General features: G+C 40.6%; 1 protein-coding gene and 1 long non-coding RNA gene across 12 annotated transcripts in view; one reads left to right on the top strand and one right to left on the bottom strand.

Moving 5' to 3' along the window:
- The window catches only part of TACC2 (transforming acidic coiled-coil containing protein 2), a 234,635-nt gene that overhangs the window by 161,049 nt on the left and 58,918 nt on the right, over window positions 1-14,668 (top strand). For all 11 annotated transcript variants that reach the window (XM_019485888.2, XM_019485887.2, XM_019485889.2 and 8 more), the window contains one exon: window positions 7,411-7,562. In XM_019485888.2, coding sequence (XP_019341433.1) covers window positions 7,411-7,562 — 152 coding nt within the window. The remainder of the gene's footprint in view (window positions 1-7,410; window positions 7,563-14,668) is intronic.
- Window positions 214-6,277, bottom strand: LOC109282805 (uncharacterized). The gene is made up of 2 exons (XR_002089816.2): window positions 3,975-6,277; window positions 214-1,839 (listed from the first exon to the last, which is right to left on the bottom strand). It is a non-coding gene; the product is annotated as an uncharacterized LOC109282805 (long non-coding RNA).

Here is a 14,668-nt window from a genome sequence, read left to right as displayed (position 1 = left end):
ATGTTAGAGCTGGTTGGCTCTGTTGGGATGACTAAAGTGAAGCTTCAGGGGAATATAGGTGGGCAGAAATGACAGAGCTGGGAGTTCAGCTCCCCAGCACTCCATCTCCACCATCTTTTTGGGACTTTCTTCTTTCTCTTTTCCTGCATAGGTCCAGTTAGTCCTGCCGGATCAAGGTTGGATAAGAATGTAGAAGACTCCAGTAGACCTACAGAGTGTTGTATTAATTTTATTACCCTTAAAACATTTTTGCACAGAGGTGGGATGTATAGGCTGTATTTTCTGTTGGAGAATACTGAAGTCAGTACATGTGTGAAGCAGATCATTTTCCAGTTTATGAATCTACTGCACAATGTTTATTCAAATCTGTGTGGCCTGGTATCACTAAAACAAGATATCTGCATAAAGAAAAATGAATATTGTATATGGTTTACTTGAATACTTACAAGTTAAGGACAAGTTTGGTGGAGCATATGGTGGATACAGTAAATCTGCCAGTTAAAGCGATAATGTCTATGTACCCAGCATGTGAGAGAGACTCCAGTTCTGGGCCATGCTTCAACTTTTGGCAGATTTGTCTGTTCTTTCCTTAATGGTAAATTGTGAGGTTTAGGGAGAAGATATACACAGTTTAAATACAGAGAATTATGTGCTACTCAGTGGTCCAGCTTTTTTAGTAATTCTAGTGGCACAAAGAAGCCTAAAAGTAGGCTTTGCTGATGTTTTGGCTGTCTCCAATCTTTAAATGGCATTCAGCTTGTATTGTGGCATCATTTTACCTTCCCCCATCTGTCTGTGCAGGGGAAGAGGTGCATGGTATCTCTTCATTCCAGTGCTGCCGGTTTGCTAGAAGGGGTTTGAACTCTCCGTCTCTAAAATCCCATTCAATTATGCATCACTGAACTGTGGGCTAGAGTAGCCAGCGGATGAGAGCTGCATAAAGCTTCTGGACAGATGGGAAGGGCATTTTCTTGGCATACTAAGAAAAAAAATGATACAAACATAGAGTTTGCTTCAAGGGAAGCAACTCCATTGAGGCAAATAATGCCACACGTGTGCATACAACAGTTCTGAAAACTGGGCCACTGTATTCAACATTAAGAATGATGAACCTTATTTAAACCACTCATGCAACAAAACCTGTGCTAAATCTCTTGGTCCTTTGCCCAGTCAGGATTCACTTTTGAAGATAACCATTTATCTTTGCTTTGCTGGATGTGTCCTACATGCACAGTTGCATGGTATCTATTGCTGGGCTATAAATTTCAAGAAAAGCCTGAAAAAATACAACATTCTTGATAAGGCTGAGAAAATCCTATCAGCAATGTAGCAGATTTTTTACTGAACCTTGTCTCCAAGTGACACCTGGATTCACTTCATTCTAGTGATTGTAGCAGTTTAATGGAGTGAACAGGGAGGAGAGACAATAAAAGGAGAAATTCTCACGTTTTGAATATTTTGCAGCTATAATGACAATGAACTTTATTTCTGAGACTGCAGTAACTGATGACTTGCTTTTCCAGTGCAAACTTCAGTTTCATTATTAAAAGGGAGGGTGAAGTATCTCATGGGGAGGGAGGGGTTTCCATGAGGCCAAAGGTGAGGCAGAGAAGCGAGCCCAAGTCATTTCCTTCATTATTTCCTCTTGAGATTTGTGTAATAGCTGGACAAAATCCCAAGGTTTCCAGATGAAAGTGGGAACAGTGAATTTTCCCTATTTGTTATAGTGCATGCCAGGATGTGTTTGATCCAGTGTTATTTTTGCATTTCCTGTCATGCTCTCTGGTCCAAAAAATTCTGCATGTGCACTTCTTCTTCTGTTTATTTAGTATCTTAAACCTGTGGGAGATAAAATAATTTTTCTGGTCATATTCTAATCACTTTGTAGAGCAAGATAAGCTTCTACCATCCATCCTATCTTTACTATTTTCTTTTCTTTCCTTTTTCACTCAACTCTCATGTTCCATCTTTCATTGGTTTTTATGTGTGCTATTTACAGATACACAGACTCCTGGTAGGGAGAGATGAAAAAGACCTACTTAGACCATTATCATGTCAGTTAAGAATTGTACCCTACATACTGTTCTTGATAACCTAGATTAAAATAATTCCAGGTAGATTTAAATATATTCCTTTCTATCAATACACTTGTATATCATTTACTCAATTTTGTTTTTATTTTTTTGAATACTTGTAAAAGATCCCATCAATGCAAAATGCCTTGACCAAACAGGGCAACCAGATGTACTTGCTGACTAGCTTATATGTTTGTTAAATGGTAAGAACCACTTCCTATGCTTTTTAAATCACTTCTGTAAGTGATCAGTATAAAAATGATGCTGCAGATAAGTTAGAAGACTTCCAAAAATCTCTCATAACTTGCCACCTCTAAAAAGTAGAGTATAGTCAACCCAATGCATTATTGCTTATAATCATTACTTGTATTTCATATTATTAATTTTAGAAGTGGTAAAAAAACAATTATACCTTCTTATTCCTTTTTCCCTTTGTATATTTTACAAGCAAATCCTAGAGGAAACCATTGAGGTACTGAGACTGTGCTCCTGCTTACATAAACTTTACATAAACTTGACTCATTTTTTCTTGTTCACTTTCTAAACACAGTGATTGCACAGAGAAGCAATAATACTTTAATCTTTAACCTTCTTTTATATATGTGCATGTATTAATCTCTCTCTCTCTCTCTCTCTCTCTCTAAGAAGGAGAATATGGTTATGTTACAATTCTGGAACCTGATTCTATCTTAAACAGTAAACGTTTAAGGTGGATTTGACAGTTAAATGTGAGACTTATGTTTCACATCTCATATTGGTTTACAGTGTGATGATATTCTCACATTCCTGACAGCCTAAGTCCATGGAGAACACATCACTTAATTTTGTGCACTGGCAGAATAGAACAAGCTGCCTTTGTTTCAAGAAGGAACTTCCTTTGGATCACAGCTCTGGAATGGTTTTGGTATTTTAGTTGTTGCTGTATCAGGGAGAAGTAATTATCTGGATTGTGGGCACGTCTACACATCCGCTTGAACGCGCAGTAGCCTATTCTACTGCACATTAAGGCGGTGCGTAAAAAACTGGGCTAATACACTAAGGCGCAGTAGAATAGGCTACTGTGCTTTAAGCGTCACTGAAAAAGAATGTGCTCGTGCTACTGCACATTAGTGCAGCCTAATGCACATTTTAGTGCATCATATTGGAAGTCCCAAATTTGATGTGCATTAGGAAAGCACATCAATGCACATGTAGACATGCCTTGTCTGGATTAATATTTCCAAAAGAAATGCAGTTAGAAAAGAGGAGTAAGATCCACTAATGCTGATGCAAGGCATTGAGCAAATCACAGGGGTCATCCTCTCGCTTTTTTTTAACAATTCTGAATGAGTTAAGTGAAGTAAAACTTCAGAAAGGAAAGGGAAATACCCACTTTTTTATGCATTAAAAATGGAGCTGACTGCCCCTAAAGTCAGGGATAGACTCAGGAGTCCCCCCACATTAAGGAGAGAGTCTGGGAGTTGCGCTCAAGCAAAGTATAAGAGCTTCCAGATTCCCAACGGTGTGAAATGGAGCCTGGAAGCCCTGAGAAAATCCCCTTCCCACTCCTCCCAGTCCTGTGGCAGAGACTCTGGAAACCCTGGTTTGAACTGCAGTTCTCAGGGCTTTCAGGATTCCTGATGCGAAGCTGGGATCTGAACCTGGAGGCAAAGTTTCAGACTGACATATCACAGCAGGGAGCTTGGATGCACTGAGGTCACTGGCCTTAATGTAATCTGCATGGCAGGGGTAGCTTGGAGTCATCTGCTCCTTAACCACCCATATCTGTGAAGGTTACAGCAACATTATTGTTATCAATACAAAATACTAATTTAAGAGTAAATGCTCCACTTAGGGTTTGCATTTTAAACAAACACTTGAAAATTTACCGGACACCTACTGACCGGAAGATTAGATTACCTTTATCACTTGGAAAAATAACTAAACCAGGGAGTTCATTTGGGGAGAGCTCCATCCAAAGCTGGAACTGAAAGATAGGACCTGAACCCTTGTCATGGATCATGTCTGGACCTGTGTCTGGACTCCATCATTCATCCCAAAGTTCAAGGAATCCTGCATCATCTTGGCTACTGGGAGGAATTGGTGTTTTCTTACTCTATCTTTTGCCGCTTCCCAAACTTCCTAGCAGTTGTTGGAAGTCCAGCTCTGTGTGTGTGTGTGTGTGTGTGTGTGTGTGTGTGTGTGTCTGCGTCTGTGTGTCTGTGCATGCACAGGCATCCATAGCTCTGCTCCTTCCACAACCTGCTGGCTGCGATGGGGAGGACCTCTTTGGTATTAGATCATTCTTTCCATTTCCCTCTGAATAGCTTAATTTCTCGACTGTGTTGCTAGTCATAATATCACAAGCAGCATCAGAATGAATTTGATATGTTATTTATTGGCTTCAATGTTGCTCACTGGCTTAGCAGCAGTGATAGAGGCAGGGATCTTTTCACTGTCATTCTGTTGCTGCTCCTGATGATGATGATAATGAAGAAAACTATGAACTTCAGCAATGGCATTAGAACTGCCTGCAGATTCATGAAGGCAACAGAATTTGATTTCACAATTTTATGGTTATTTTATTCTTCATTGACATAAGTATAGGGCATTCCTTTGTCTTATGTAGAAAAGTTCATTTGAATTCTTGGTGTTTCCTCCAGATTCATCCAACAGTTGGAGTGTGGGTGGTGGCCCCATTACCCATAGAAAACATGAGCTCAATTATGGTACTTCTGTTATAAAGAGAAACAAACAGAAGTAACCTCTCAGCAGTGCCAACATAAAAATAGAAGATGTGTCATCAAGCACAATTATACATTAATAATAAGTGTGACTAAGGTGTGGAAACTTTTTCAGCACACTGTATATAATATAGAATTGTATATGTACATAAACAATACATATAACTTGTGCTGTATATTATATATCTAGAAACTAAATGTTCAAAATAGTATGCTATTACCGTTTTAGGACTACTGTATATTTATCCTGATGTAATAAAATTATATTCATATGTCTGAGGGGAAGGAAAAAAAAATCCATTCTGTGGTGTAAAAAACATCAAGGAATTGATATACTGTACTCTTAATTGTGCAATTTTCAGTCCTTTTCTTAGACTGTAACTTTCTAATTTTAGGTTTTAGGCTAGGAAACATTTACTTTTTCTCTGTTAAAAATAATCAAACAATAGCTGTTTTCCCTTGAAATGTTTTGATTGCGGTTAAAGTTTCCTAAATTTGTTAGGGAAAGGAAAAACATTGCTTTGGTTTTAAGGACACTCATAATGTGGCTCTATTTCAATTTACAGAAGCTCTTTGTTTACAGTCCTTTTTGGTCTTTACATTATTGTAAACTTAAAGGGGATTGCATATTTGAAGGGAGGTAATTTAAAAAGTTACATCCCGCTGCTTCCCATTAACTCACTCCGTCTCATAGCGTCTTGAACAAATATGATCTGAGCTTTTGAAACAAAGAATGTATGTTGAGAAGCTGACATAAAAATAATGGATAAACAGATGCAATACTTCAATCTTTGTGCACTTCTCCTGGCAGGAGGTAACTTTATTTACAGGAGGCCTGGCCAGTGAACAAAAATAAAACAAAAAAGAAAAAGGAAACCCCATCAACCAAACAAAAGAGGATAATACTTAGCTAAAATCCTTTTGCTTTGCGCAGGTGTAGTGGTAATCAAATAGTTGCGGAGTTAATGGCAGAGTCCAAGCAGCTGTGTGTGCTGAGACAACATAGCTAGCGAGACGGAGCTCTCATTGGGATTCTGCAGAGCTAGTCGGAGAGAGTCCGGTCCATCCAACCCCTTGAGCTGTCAGGAACAACGTTGGGCTCTTTTCTCCTGTAGCACACGCAGGCGTCATGCTGAGAGATCTAAGCAAATGTAACAGAAAGCAAGTCGAGCACTTGCACTTCGTCTGACAGGGAGCTGCTTAAGATAATCCAAAAGCTTCAAGAATGCAGACAGAATTTATGGCTTGGCAGTATGGAGTTTTCTTTTAATTTTAATTAAGTCAAAGAAGTCCTTGATTCCACGTACTGTATGAGGACGACTTGTAGAGCGCTTCTTTGGGATGAAATGGCTTTCACTTCATGGCAAATTTTGTCCCCAATGCAGTGGGCGCGATGGATGTGGACAGCTGTGAGAAGTACCGGAGACTACAGTCTCCTAGCCATGCAGAGACTCACTGGAAATAGGCAAGTCAGTCCTGTTTTTCAGGAAACCGTCACCCCATTCAATTCATTGTATTATAGACCAGTGGGAAAAACTGCATCTGACCAGCAGAAATGCTTGCTAAGTAATTACCAAGACAGTATTGTAACAGCATTTTTTGCTCAACAAAGTTATATGAAGAGAAATCAAAATGTTATGCTGTAGTTTCATTTCGTCTATAAAAGCAAATAGCTAGAACAGTTTCCTAAAGTGGTCTTCCCTTTAATGCAATTTGTTATGTCCTTGTGTATAGCCCCTCTCACCCCATTACATTTTTAGGTTAACCATCTCTTTGTACAGCTGTAGTCTTTTAAGCTTGCATTTCATTTGGTTGGCACCATTTTTCATAGCTTCCTCTATGTGCTTTCACCTCTTGTGCACCTTCTGTTTTCTATGTGTTTGTGATGAAGGAGGGGTAGAAATGTATTGTTGATAGCATATAAAACTCTGGTCATTTACCAGCCTCGTCTTATCTCGTATAACAAACCAGTACGCTTACTACTGCCTAAAATGCTGCGTAAAAATACCACTATGATGAAATGTGATATTTCTGAGGGGTTGGGCGGTGCAGAAGTTTGCTGCTCAGTCACTTATCCAGTTATAGTGTATGTGCTAGCTAGCCTGTAAGCACACATATAGAAACCTAATACTAGATCATTTTTGAGTGCGTCTTTAATAGGGCCCTGAAACTCTCCTGAGAAGCTCCCTTTGTTTTTTCCCTGAGTTGGTTTGCATATGATCACGCCAAGAAAAGTTTCAGAAACTCTTCGAAAGGTTCCATTGTTGTCTTTCCTTTTCGAGCCTCCTTTACACTGCAAAGCAGGCTTTTCAGGAAGTGTTTACTTTTTAAGTGCATGTTCACTTTTGTGACACGCAGAAATCTTCAGCGGCGCAAAAGATTTCTTCAAAGAGAACCTGCAATCATGATGTTCTGCCCGGGACATCATACTGCAGAGTCACCTGGGTGTAGTCTGCCTTTGGGAAATGCAGAGGCAGACTGACGACTGAGCTTTGCTTCCCTCGACTCAGAAAGCCTTGCATTTAATAGTCTGACCTGTCCCTTCCAAATTTGAACGCTCGCTCGATGCCATAAGCCCAGGCTGTTAATGAGGCTCTTATTTTCTGTTTTAGGAGCTCCGACTCTGAAGAAGCATTTGAGACACCAGAATCTACAACTCCAGTAAAGGCTCCACCTGCCCCCCCGCAGCCACCACCGGAAGCAGCCCCGGCAGCTGACGCCGCAGAACAGGAAATCAGGCAACCGTTGCCTTCAGAAGACACAGGTAATGAGCATATAACGAATGGGCTGGATCACTCTGGAGGATGGGACTGCAGGGACACATCTCTGGTAATAGCAGCAAAGAAAGGATGCTAATAAAATGATTGCTGGAAGATTAGTTAGCATGTGTCAGGCCTTCACACTGAAAAAAAAATCACTCTCTCCAGGCCCAATTCTGAGCTGCATTGGCCTGTGGGAGGTCATGTCCCCTCTGTAGAATGCAAGGCAGTGTATAAAAAGCAGGGGTTCACTCTACATCCCTTTTTTACCTTATGTAAGGGTGTGAAGAAACAGTCTCTTGAAAGACATTTGTATCAGATGAACCTTTCATGCACTTTTATTCTACCATTTTGGGACACCCAGACTGCAGGTTATCTGCTCACTATTGCTCCCTCAGCTATAACACATACACCAGTGGAGCCAAGGGTTCAGCAGTCCTGAGAAAGGAGAGGTCCAAAAGAGGTCTTCTGCATAAGCTGCCACTATATTTCTTGTCCTCAGGGCTCATGGCAGTCCATAACTGTCCAGAGGTTACTCCCAGTGAAACACCAGCCAAGTCCTCTCACTTCTCTACAGTACTTTGAAAGGGAAACTATCAGATGAAAATTAACTCAAATTCAGACAAAAGACAGAAATGTCATTACAGAATATGACATCCCCCTCTTAGGTTTTGTGGGTTTGCATATTGTCCGTAGGAAAATATGGCTATGCAGGAGGGTAAAATGAGACAGTCAGCTGCAAAAAAATAAAGATTTCCCTTGATCTTTTAGTAATTGTAGGTGTTACTTATTACTAACAGCAGTTTAAAATGACCTTTTTTTAGTGTTGGCAGTCTTTGTACAACAATCTGAAAGAACCAAGCATAGCTATATTGTAAAATATCCCACTTTGCATGCAAATATAAGTGCACTCACCGTTTTTTTGAAGATGGACTATGTCACACACCTACATATTTGAAACGTTGTGCCTTCACAGAATGGTTTTTACTCTGCAGGATTTCTAATGAGTATATCACTTATGAAAATACGGTGTTCACTGTGTTTCCAAAGGCTAGGTGATATGAGAATGGATTGCAAAGTTGTATTTTATTCAGCGGTCAGTTTATTGCGTATTAGAGTGTCTTCTGGAAATGAGATGTTACAAGGAGAAATATTTTGCAGTTGCCAGAATCATTTTGCTGTGGCTTTTTTTGTTTTAATATTATAGTTTGTATGTTTTAAACATTGCAGGCTGTCCAGTTTTCTAGTTAGAACTTAACTGTTAATATTTCTATTTTGGGGTCATAAGACTTCTGTTATGAAAACAAGCAACTTCCTGTGCTCTTCTCTCTTGTGGAATTACATTGCAGTAAGCTAGTGGAGTGTCAGGTTTATAACACTGTTTATGGGACAAAGAAATACAAAGGAGTTTAGAGAAATTGCCTGTGGGTTTTTCATATTAAATCAGCGTCCTTATTTCCAGTGTTGTGGGAATTGTACAAAACTAGTCCGTATCTATAGATCATTATAAATATAATGATATCCTCATGGATCAGTAATAGGAACTTGATTACGGGCCTTATTTCAGCAGAGGTGGAAGGTAATGATATGCTGATATCATCTGAAGAAAATCATACTGGGTTACTAGGAATGTTAAGACTACTCATTGGGAGCATAGCTGTGTGTACAAAACATGTCTGTAGCAATACTGCAATTTATTTTCTTTAAAATATACATATCACATTTTAGAGTTAGCATACTCTCGCCAAAGAAGCTTCATTTCCTTTTGTTTGACAAATTGACTAATAGAAGGTATGAGAGTAGAAACTCTTTTAGCAACAAGTTAAATGTAGCTTTTATCTGTGCATTAAGAGAGAAAACCTGACAACTGATGCCCGTGAAATTCCCCATCAGACTGTTTGTAAAAGAAAGTCAGTTTGCTCAATAACCTGGCTTCGTTCCATAAAGATAGGTTTGTTTTGTCTGTTCAAAGTTCTCTTTGTATTTCATTTGGATAGTTTTCTCATGTTGAATCCTGAACAGATGAGTAGCATTGCTGCGCGCTGCTCCAAAGCTGCCAACTTCGGCTACAGGAGTGGTTGCATTTCATTGATAAATGAAATGATATCAGTAAACTGTGGGCACTCTGTAAAATCTAAGCTCTGATGGAACTTAACTTGTAAGGTAGTATAAGTACCTGACCTGAAATATCTCCAGATAGTCAGTCTTCTTTTGGACATCTCTGGGATTTATAAACCCTCAAAATGTTGAGTTTTGTTTATATTTAAATTTAGCTTAGAAAATGTCCAGAATATTGTCTAAGATACCACAAAGTCGAGATAAAAAAACTAAGATAAAATCAGATGCCATAAAATCAAGATAAAATACTAAGGAATTCTTGTCCACATTGCTATAGTGAAGAGGAAGATCTAAACAGACTTCCTCCTGCTTTATCATTTCTGTAAAAAAGAAAAACCTTAATTTCCCTGATTGCAAATATAATTTAAATGCAGAGAGAAGAAAGGAACAGATATGCTAAGCAGGCTTGGAGTGTGGTCTTTAATTACTGCAGTAGATTCACATTCACTTCACACCCTTGATTACACATGTACTTTCCTGTCACATGTGCTTCTCTTTCTTCTCCCCTTCCTCTCCACGTTTCTCCCGGACGTCTTAAGAAAAGACGGGAGACTGAATATGTAACCAACATGCACTCTACTGGGTTAAAGGCCGTTTAGTCTGTTTAGCTGTTCGGAGGTGTATGAATATCATTTGCATGCATAAGTTGTCTGCAGGAGGCAGGTTACAACAAACCAATGAAGGAACGTGTAGTATTCCATAATTACGTAAAATGCAGTTATTTAACAGGGTGACTTGGGTAAGGAAAAGAAGATGTTTTAAAACACTAACAATTTTAGCAAAGGAGGGCAACACAGCAATATTTGTTTGTTTTTAGACTCTATTAGAAGATATCCGTGCCCCTGAAATGGCTATCTAGCTAAATTGCATACTTGTTGGGCAGCGTGAGCCGTGAAACGTTTTGTACTGTAAAAGCCACTTTGAGAAATCTGCATACGTGCGCACAAAGGAAGTCAGTCCTGTACATGGGGTTTCTGTGCAGCTGAAGCACAGCTCCTAATTGGCAATATAAACCTAGCAAACAAAGCTTGCACTGGTGCCATTTCATTAAAAGAGGAATAGGGGCACCTGCAGAGCCTGGCATGCAGGAAGGGAGAAAACAAGGTAAATCTGTGCTTTCCAGTTTAAAGACTGGGTGCCTTTCTCTTCGAAATGAGGTTGGTGGGGTGGGTGCGTTCAGGTACGGCTGGGTGGGGGGAGATCTAGGAAGTTTTGAATTGATTATACTACATAGGGCTAACAACACTTATTAATGCAGACAGTTGTAATTATGCCCATGATATCATTAGCACAACAGCTGGACCCTACTGCTGAGGAGACATGATGTGAGTTTTTAATGAGCTTAACTCCGGTGTAAGTTTAATAAATGTTATGAAAGAACAATATAGCTGAACCTGATGGCTAGATTGAGCCTGGGATTGTGCCAGCATCTGGTAGTGTAAACCCTGCCACGTGGATCCCATCCATTACTAAAGAGAAGACAGCGAGACAGAAACTTCCTTCGTGGTCACGGAAGGGGCTGAATGCCGGCAGGGGGCAGTCGCATGAAGTTTCCTGGGAAGACTAAAAGCTGGAAGTAGAGCCTTATTTTGAATAGGTGCCTGGTTAGTTCTCAGAAATGGTGCTCAGCCTCTGCGTACAGTCCAGATCCGGCCTGCAGAAGTCATTTCATCAGGCCTAAGGGGCTCCCCACGGGTCCAGAAGTTCAGTGGCAGCATTCATTGCTGCTCCCCTGATGCCAAATTTCTGGACCTGTGGGAAGCTCTGCAGGAAAACCTGCGTGCCAGGTGACATAGTCTTGCATACCGTATGGGGCCAGCATGCAGGGTCACTTTGTGCCTTAGCTGTGCCTCCTTGCTTGCTCGTGCCTCAGCTATTCCCCTCTCTGGCTCCAGAGATGTGTGAGGTATTTTTACCTGGAAGTGGTTATAGCTGCCATGTCCATGCTGTGGCACCCTTGAAAGGGTCTTGTAGCACCACGGGGTGCTGTTGCAGCCCAGTTGAGAACCATTGTTGTAGCCCAAAACCTCTTGACTAGGTATGAGCAATTTTGTTTTAAACTAATACTTTATAGCCTGAAAAAATGAGATTTCTATTGTCACGAACACTGCATGCCCCCGGAGGCTGGGGGTTGGGGGCACAGCGAGCTCCTGCAGGCGGCCGCAGCACTGTCAGGGGGGCAGGGGGCAAGTGCCACCTGCCCGCAGGCGCCGTTGACAGTGTCGGTGGCGCCTGTTCGCAGGGAGCGCACTGCCACGCTCAGGGGGTGCACGTGCACCCCCCACGTGTCACCAATGTCTATTATAACTATTTACAAACCATTGTAACTATTTACAAATACAGGTCTAATAGGCAGAGGTGTTGATGATGAGGGAGGGCCACTCCTTTGAGCTAGTAGCCAAAAGTTAGGGCATTAACCCAGGTTATGGGACACCCAGGTTTAGTTCCTTCCTCTGCCTTGGGGAATCTGAACCTAAATCTTTCACCAGTTAGGAAAGGGGAAGGGGCTGGCCTCAAATCTTTTCCTTTGTTCCTTTTTCAGTTTGCATGGAATAATTCAACATTGGCTGAGCTAGAGAGAGAGCACGACTGCGTAGTCTGGTGGCAATGGAATGGGAGGGAGTGTGTTGAAGACAATAACCAGTCAGCACAGGACACAAAAAAGCCTTGTTCAAACTGTATAAAGTTCTCTGAACATCCAAAGTTCCCTTCTTTGACTGCTTCTGCAGCTGCTTCTATCAGCTGGAGTCTCTGGATGATTGCTGCCTCCACTTTTTTCACAAGGACAAATGGCATGGGGGAGAGGATGTAGTGATTACCAGGTTTAATAAACACAGGCAGAGGTGAATAAAAAGAAAGTTTGGGTTTTTTTGTGGAGCAACAAGCAAACTTCTACTGCCCTTCAGTCTCTAACTGGTGTGAGGGACCATCTTCCAACTCCTGACCTCTGTGGTCTTCCAAGTAAGGGAGCATCTCCAAATTACATTTTCTGTCACTATAGGGGGCCTGGCAAATATGAACTGTACATTCAGCACTACAGTAGATTCAGTCTGGACCTGAATGCTGCCTCTTTCATCCATCTGTAACAAAAGATAACAATAATAATAATTATAATGCCAGTAAAACTTCCAATTTTATATAGCTTGGATAATTCCTATCACTTACAGTAGAGTTGTTTTAAGTAACTTTGGTTACAAATCAGACTTTTCTGTGTATTATTTAAAAGGATGAACCAAGGGAAATGGATTTGAATCCATGCTATTGTTACTTGCAGACTACTGGAGTTTTATTGTCATAGTCTCATCTGTCATCTGGACCTAACAGATTGATGATATCCTTCAGTGGTTCATTTTTTTCTCTGTGACTGACTATAAAAAATCAAGCAGGAATTCATTTTACTGAAAAGAGGGACTGGTGGGGGCATGGGGGCAGGGGGCAAGGGACCCTAACGGTTCCCTAACATTACTGTAGACAGTTTAATTCTTTGCACTACCTTTCTCTTCTATTTCAGGCTATAGACAGGCTACAGGCCTTAGACACCCTCATCATTTTTTAACTTGCAAGCATCAGTGAAGAATTTGTAAAAGTGGTGTTCATCTTTGCTACCATTCCCTTCTTATTATTTATATTGCGGGTGTACCTGGAAGCTCTGCTGAGAATCAGATCTCACTGAACTTGGTTCTGTTTAAATACAGAGTAAGAGAAAATCCAGGCGTCAGAGAACTTAAATAGCTAAATACACAAGACAGGCAGAAGTACAGAGAGGTGAAGCCAACCCAGATGGTGCCTGAGGGACCTCAAGAAGACACCTAGTGCCTCATGAATTCCAGTTGCATACTGTTTGACTTCCAAATGAATGGTAGTGCCTATATCATTCCTTCCAGCTTTTGATTATCTTATATCAGTGTGAGCTTGATGTGCTTGGGCAACATCCTGAGTCATGACTAATGTTGTATAATAGGTCTTATATTGGTATAAAATAGACAACAGCTGTAGGGACTGACTTAGGCACCACCATTCATTTGGAGATTGCTGTCTGAGTAAGGAATTAGGTCTGACTAGAAAGTGAAGGGTTCCACAAAAAATTTGAATTACTCCATTGTGGCTTATGGAATCACAGGTACCCACTGAATACATTCTAGTAACTAATATCCATCCACACTAAGGCCTGTTTAAGTGTACAACAGAGGGCTAAAAATAAAACATAACTGGCTTATAAGGCTTTGTGACAGCTCTTTACTGAGGGGTGCATTTTGCCTCCAACAACTGCATAATATGTATTTTGCATAATGTGTTCCTTTATTATCAAACTGCCAGCTTTGTAACAAAACGTCATCGTAGTAATCTTTGTTTAGATCACTTTGAACTGAGAGGCCAGAATTCCCCACGCTGCTGAAGCACTTTAATGTCAAAAGAGCAGGTTCTAAAAAGCTCTTTGTAATAATAAAGCTGCGTTGTCTTGCAACAGTGAATACAACTCATATCTTCTCCATCATGTCTCTCATTAGAAGGGCTGAGCAGACATTGCTGTAACAAGGCAGGGGTTCTATAGCTGCATAACAATTAATTTCTACCAAAAGCCCATATTTTCCTGATGGGCTGCCTGTTTGCAGACAGCAGCAATAAAAATATCAACAGTGCTTCCCCTTGATGTATTAAGCAGAAATCGATACTATAGGAAGAAGCTGAGGGCTGGGTCAGGAGCATGTTGTGAAAGAAAAAAGGCAGTAAGACCTCTGCACTCTCTGCAGAACTGTGTTTATAGGATTTCAACGCTGACTTCAAAGTGTAGGAAATGATTGCAGCTTTATCAGGCAGCTAATCTGTTACTTAGAGCTGCCTTCAAGAGAACTTAAATCCTTTTTTTTTTTTAAAGGCAACAAAAGTAAAGCATATTCTTACCAAAGCCATTTCACCACCCTATCCCTTTTCTGTATGGTTTCTCAAACCCAGCTCCATTAGATTTTTAGCACTCCAAGGCACGGACACTTTT

The sequence above is a fragment of the Alligator mississippiensis genome, chromosome 6 (assembly GCF_030867095.1).
Source record: "Alligator mississippiensis isolate rAllMis1 chromosome 6, rAllMis1, whole genome shotgun sequence".
Lineage (NCBI taxonomy): Eukaryota > Metazoa > Chordata > Crocodylia > Alligatoridae > Alligator > Alligator mississippiensis.
Note: the sequence above shows the minus strand (reverse complement) of the source record. Positions and strands in the feature narration are given on the sequence as shown.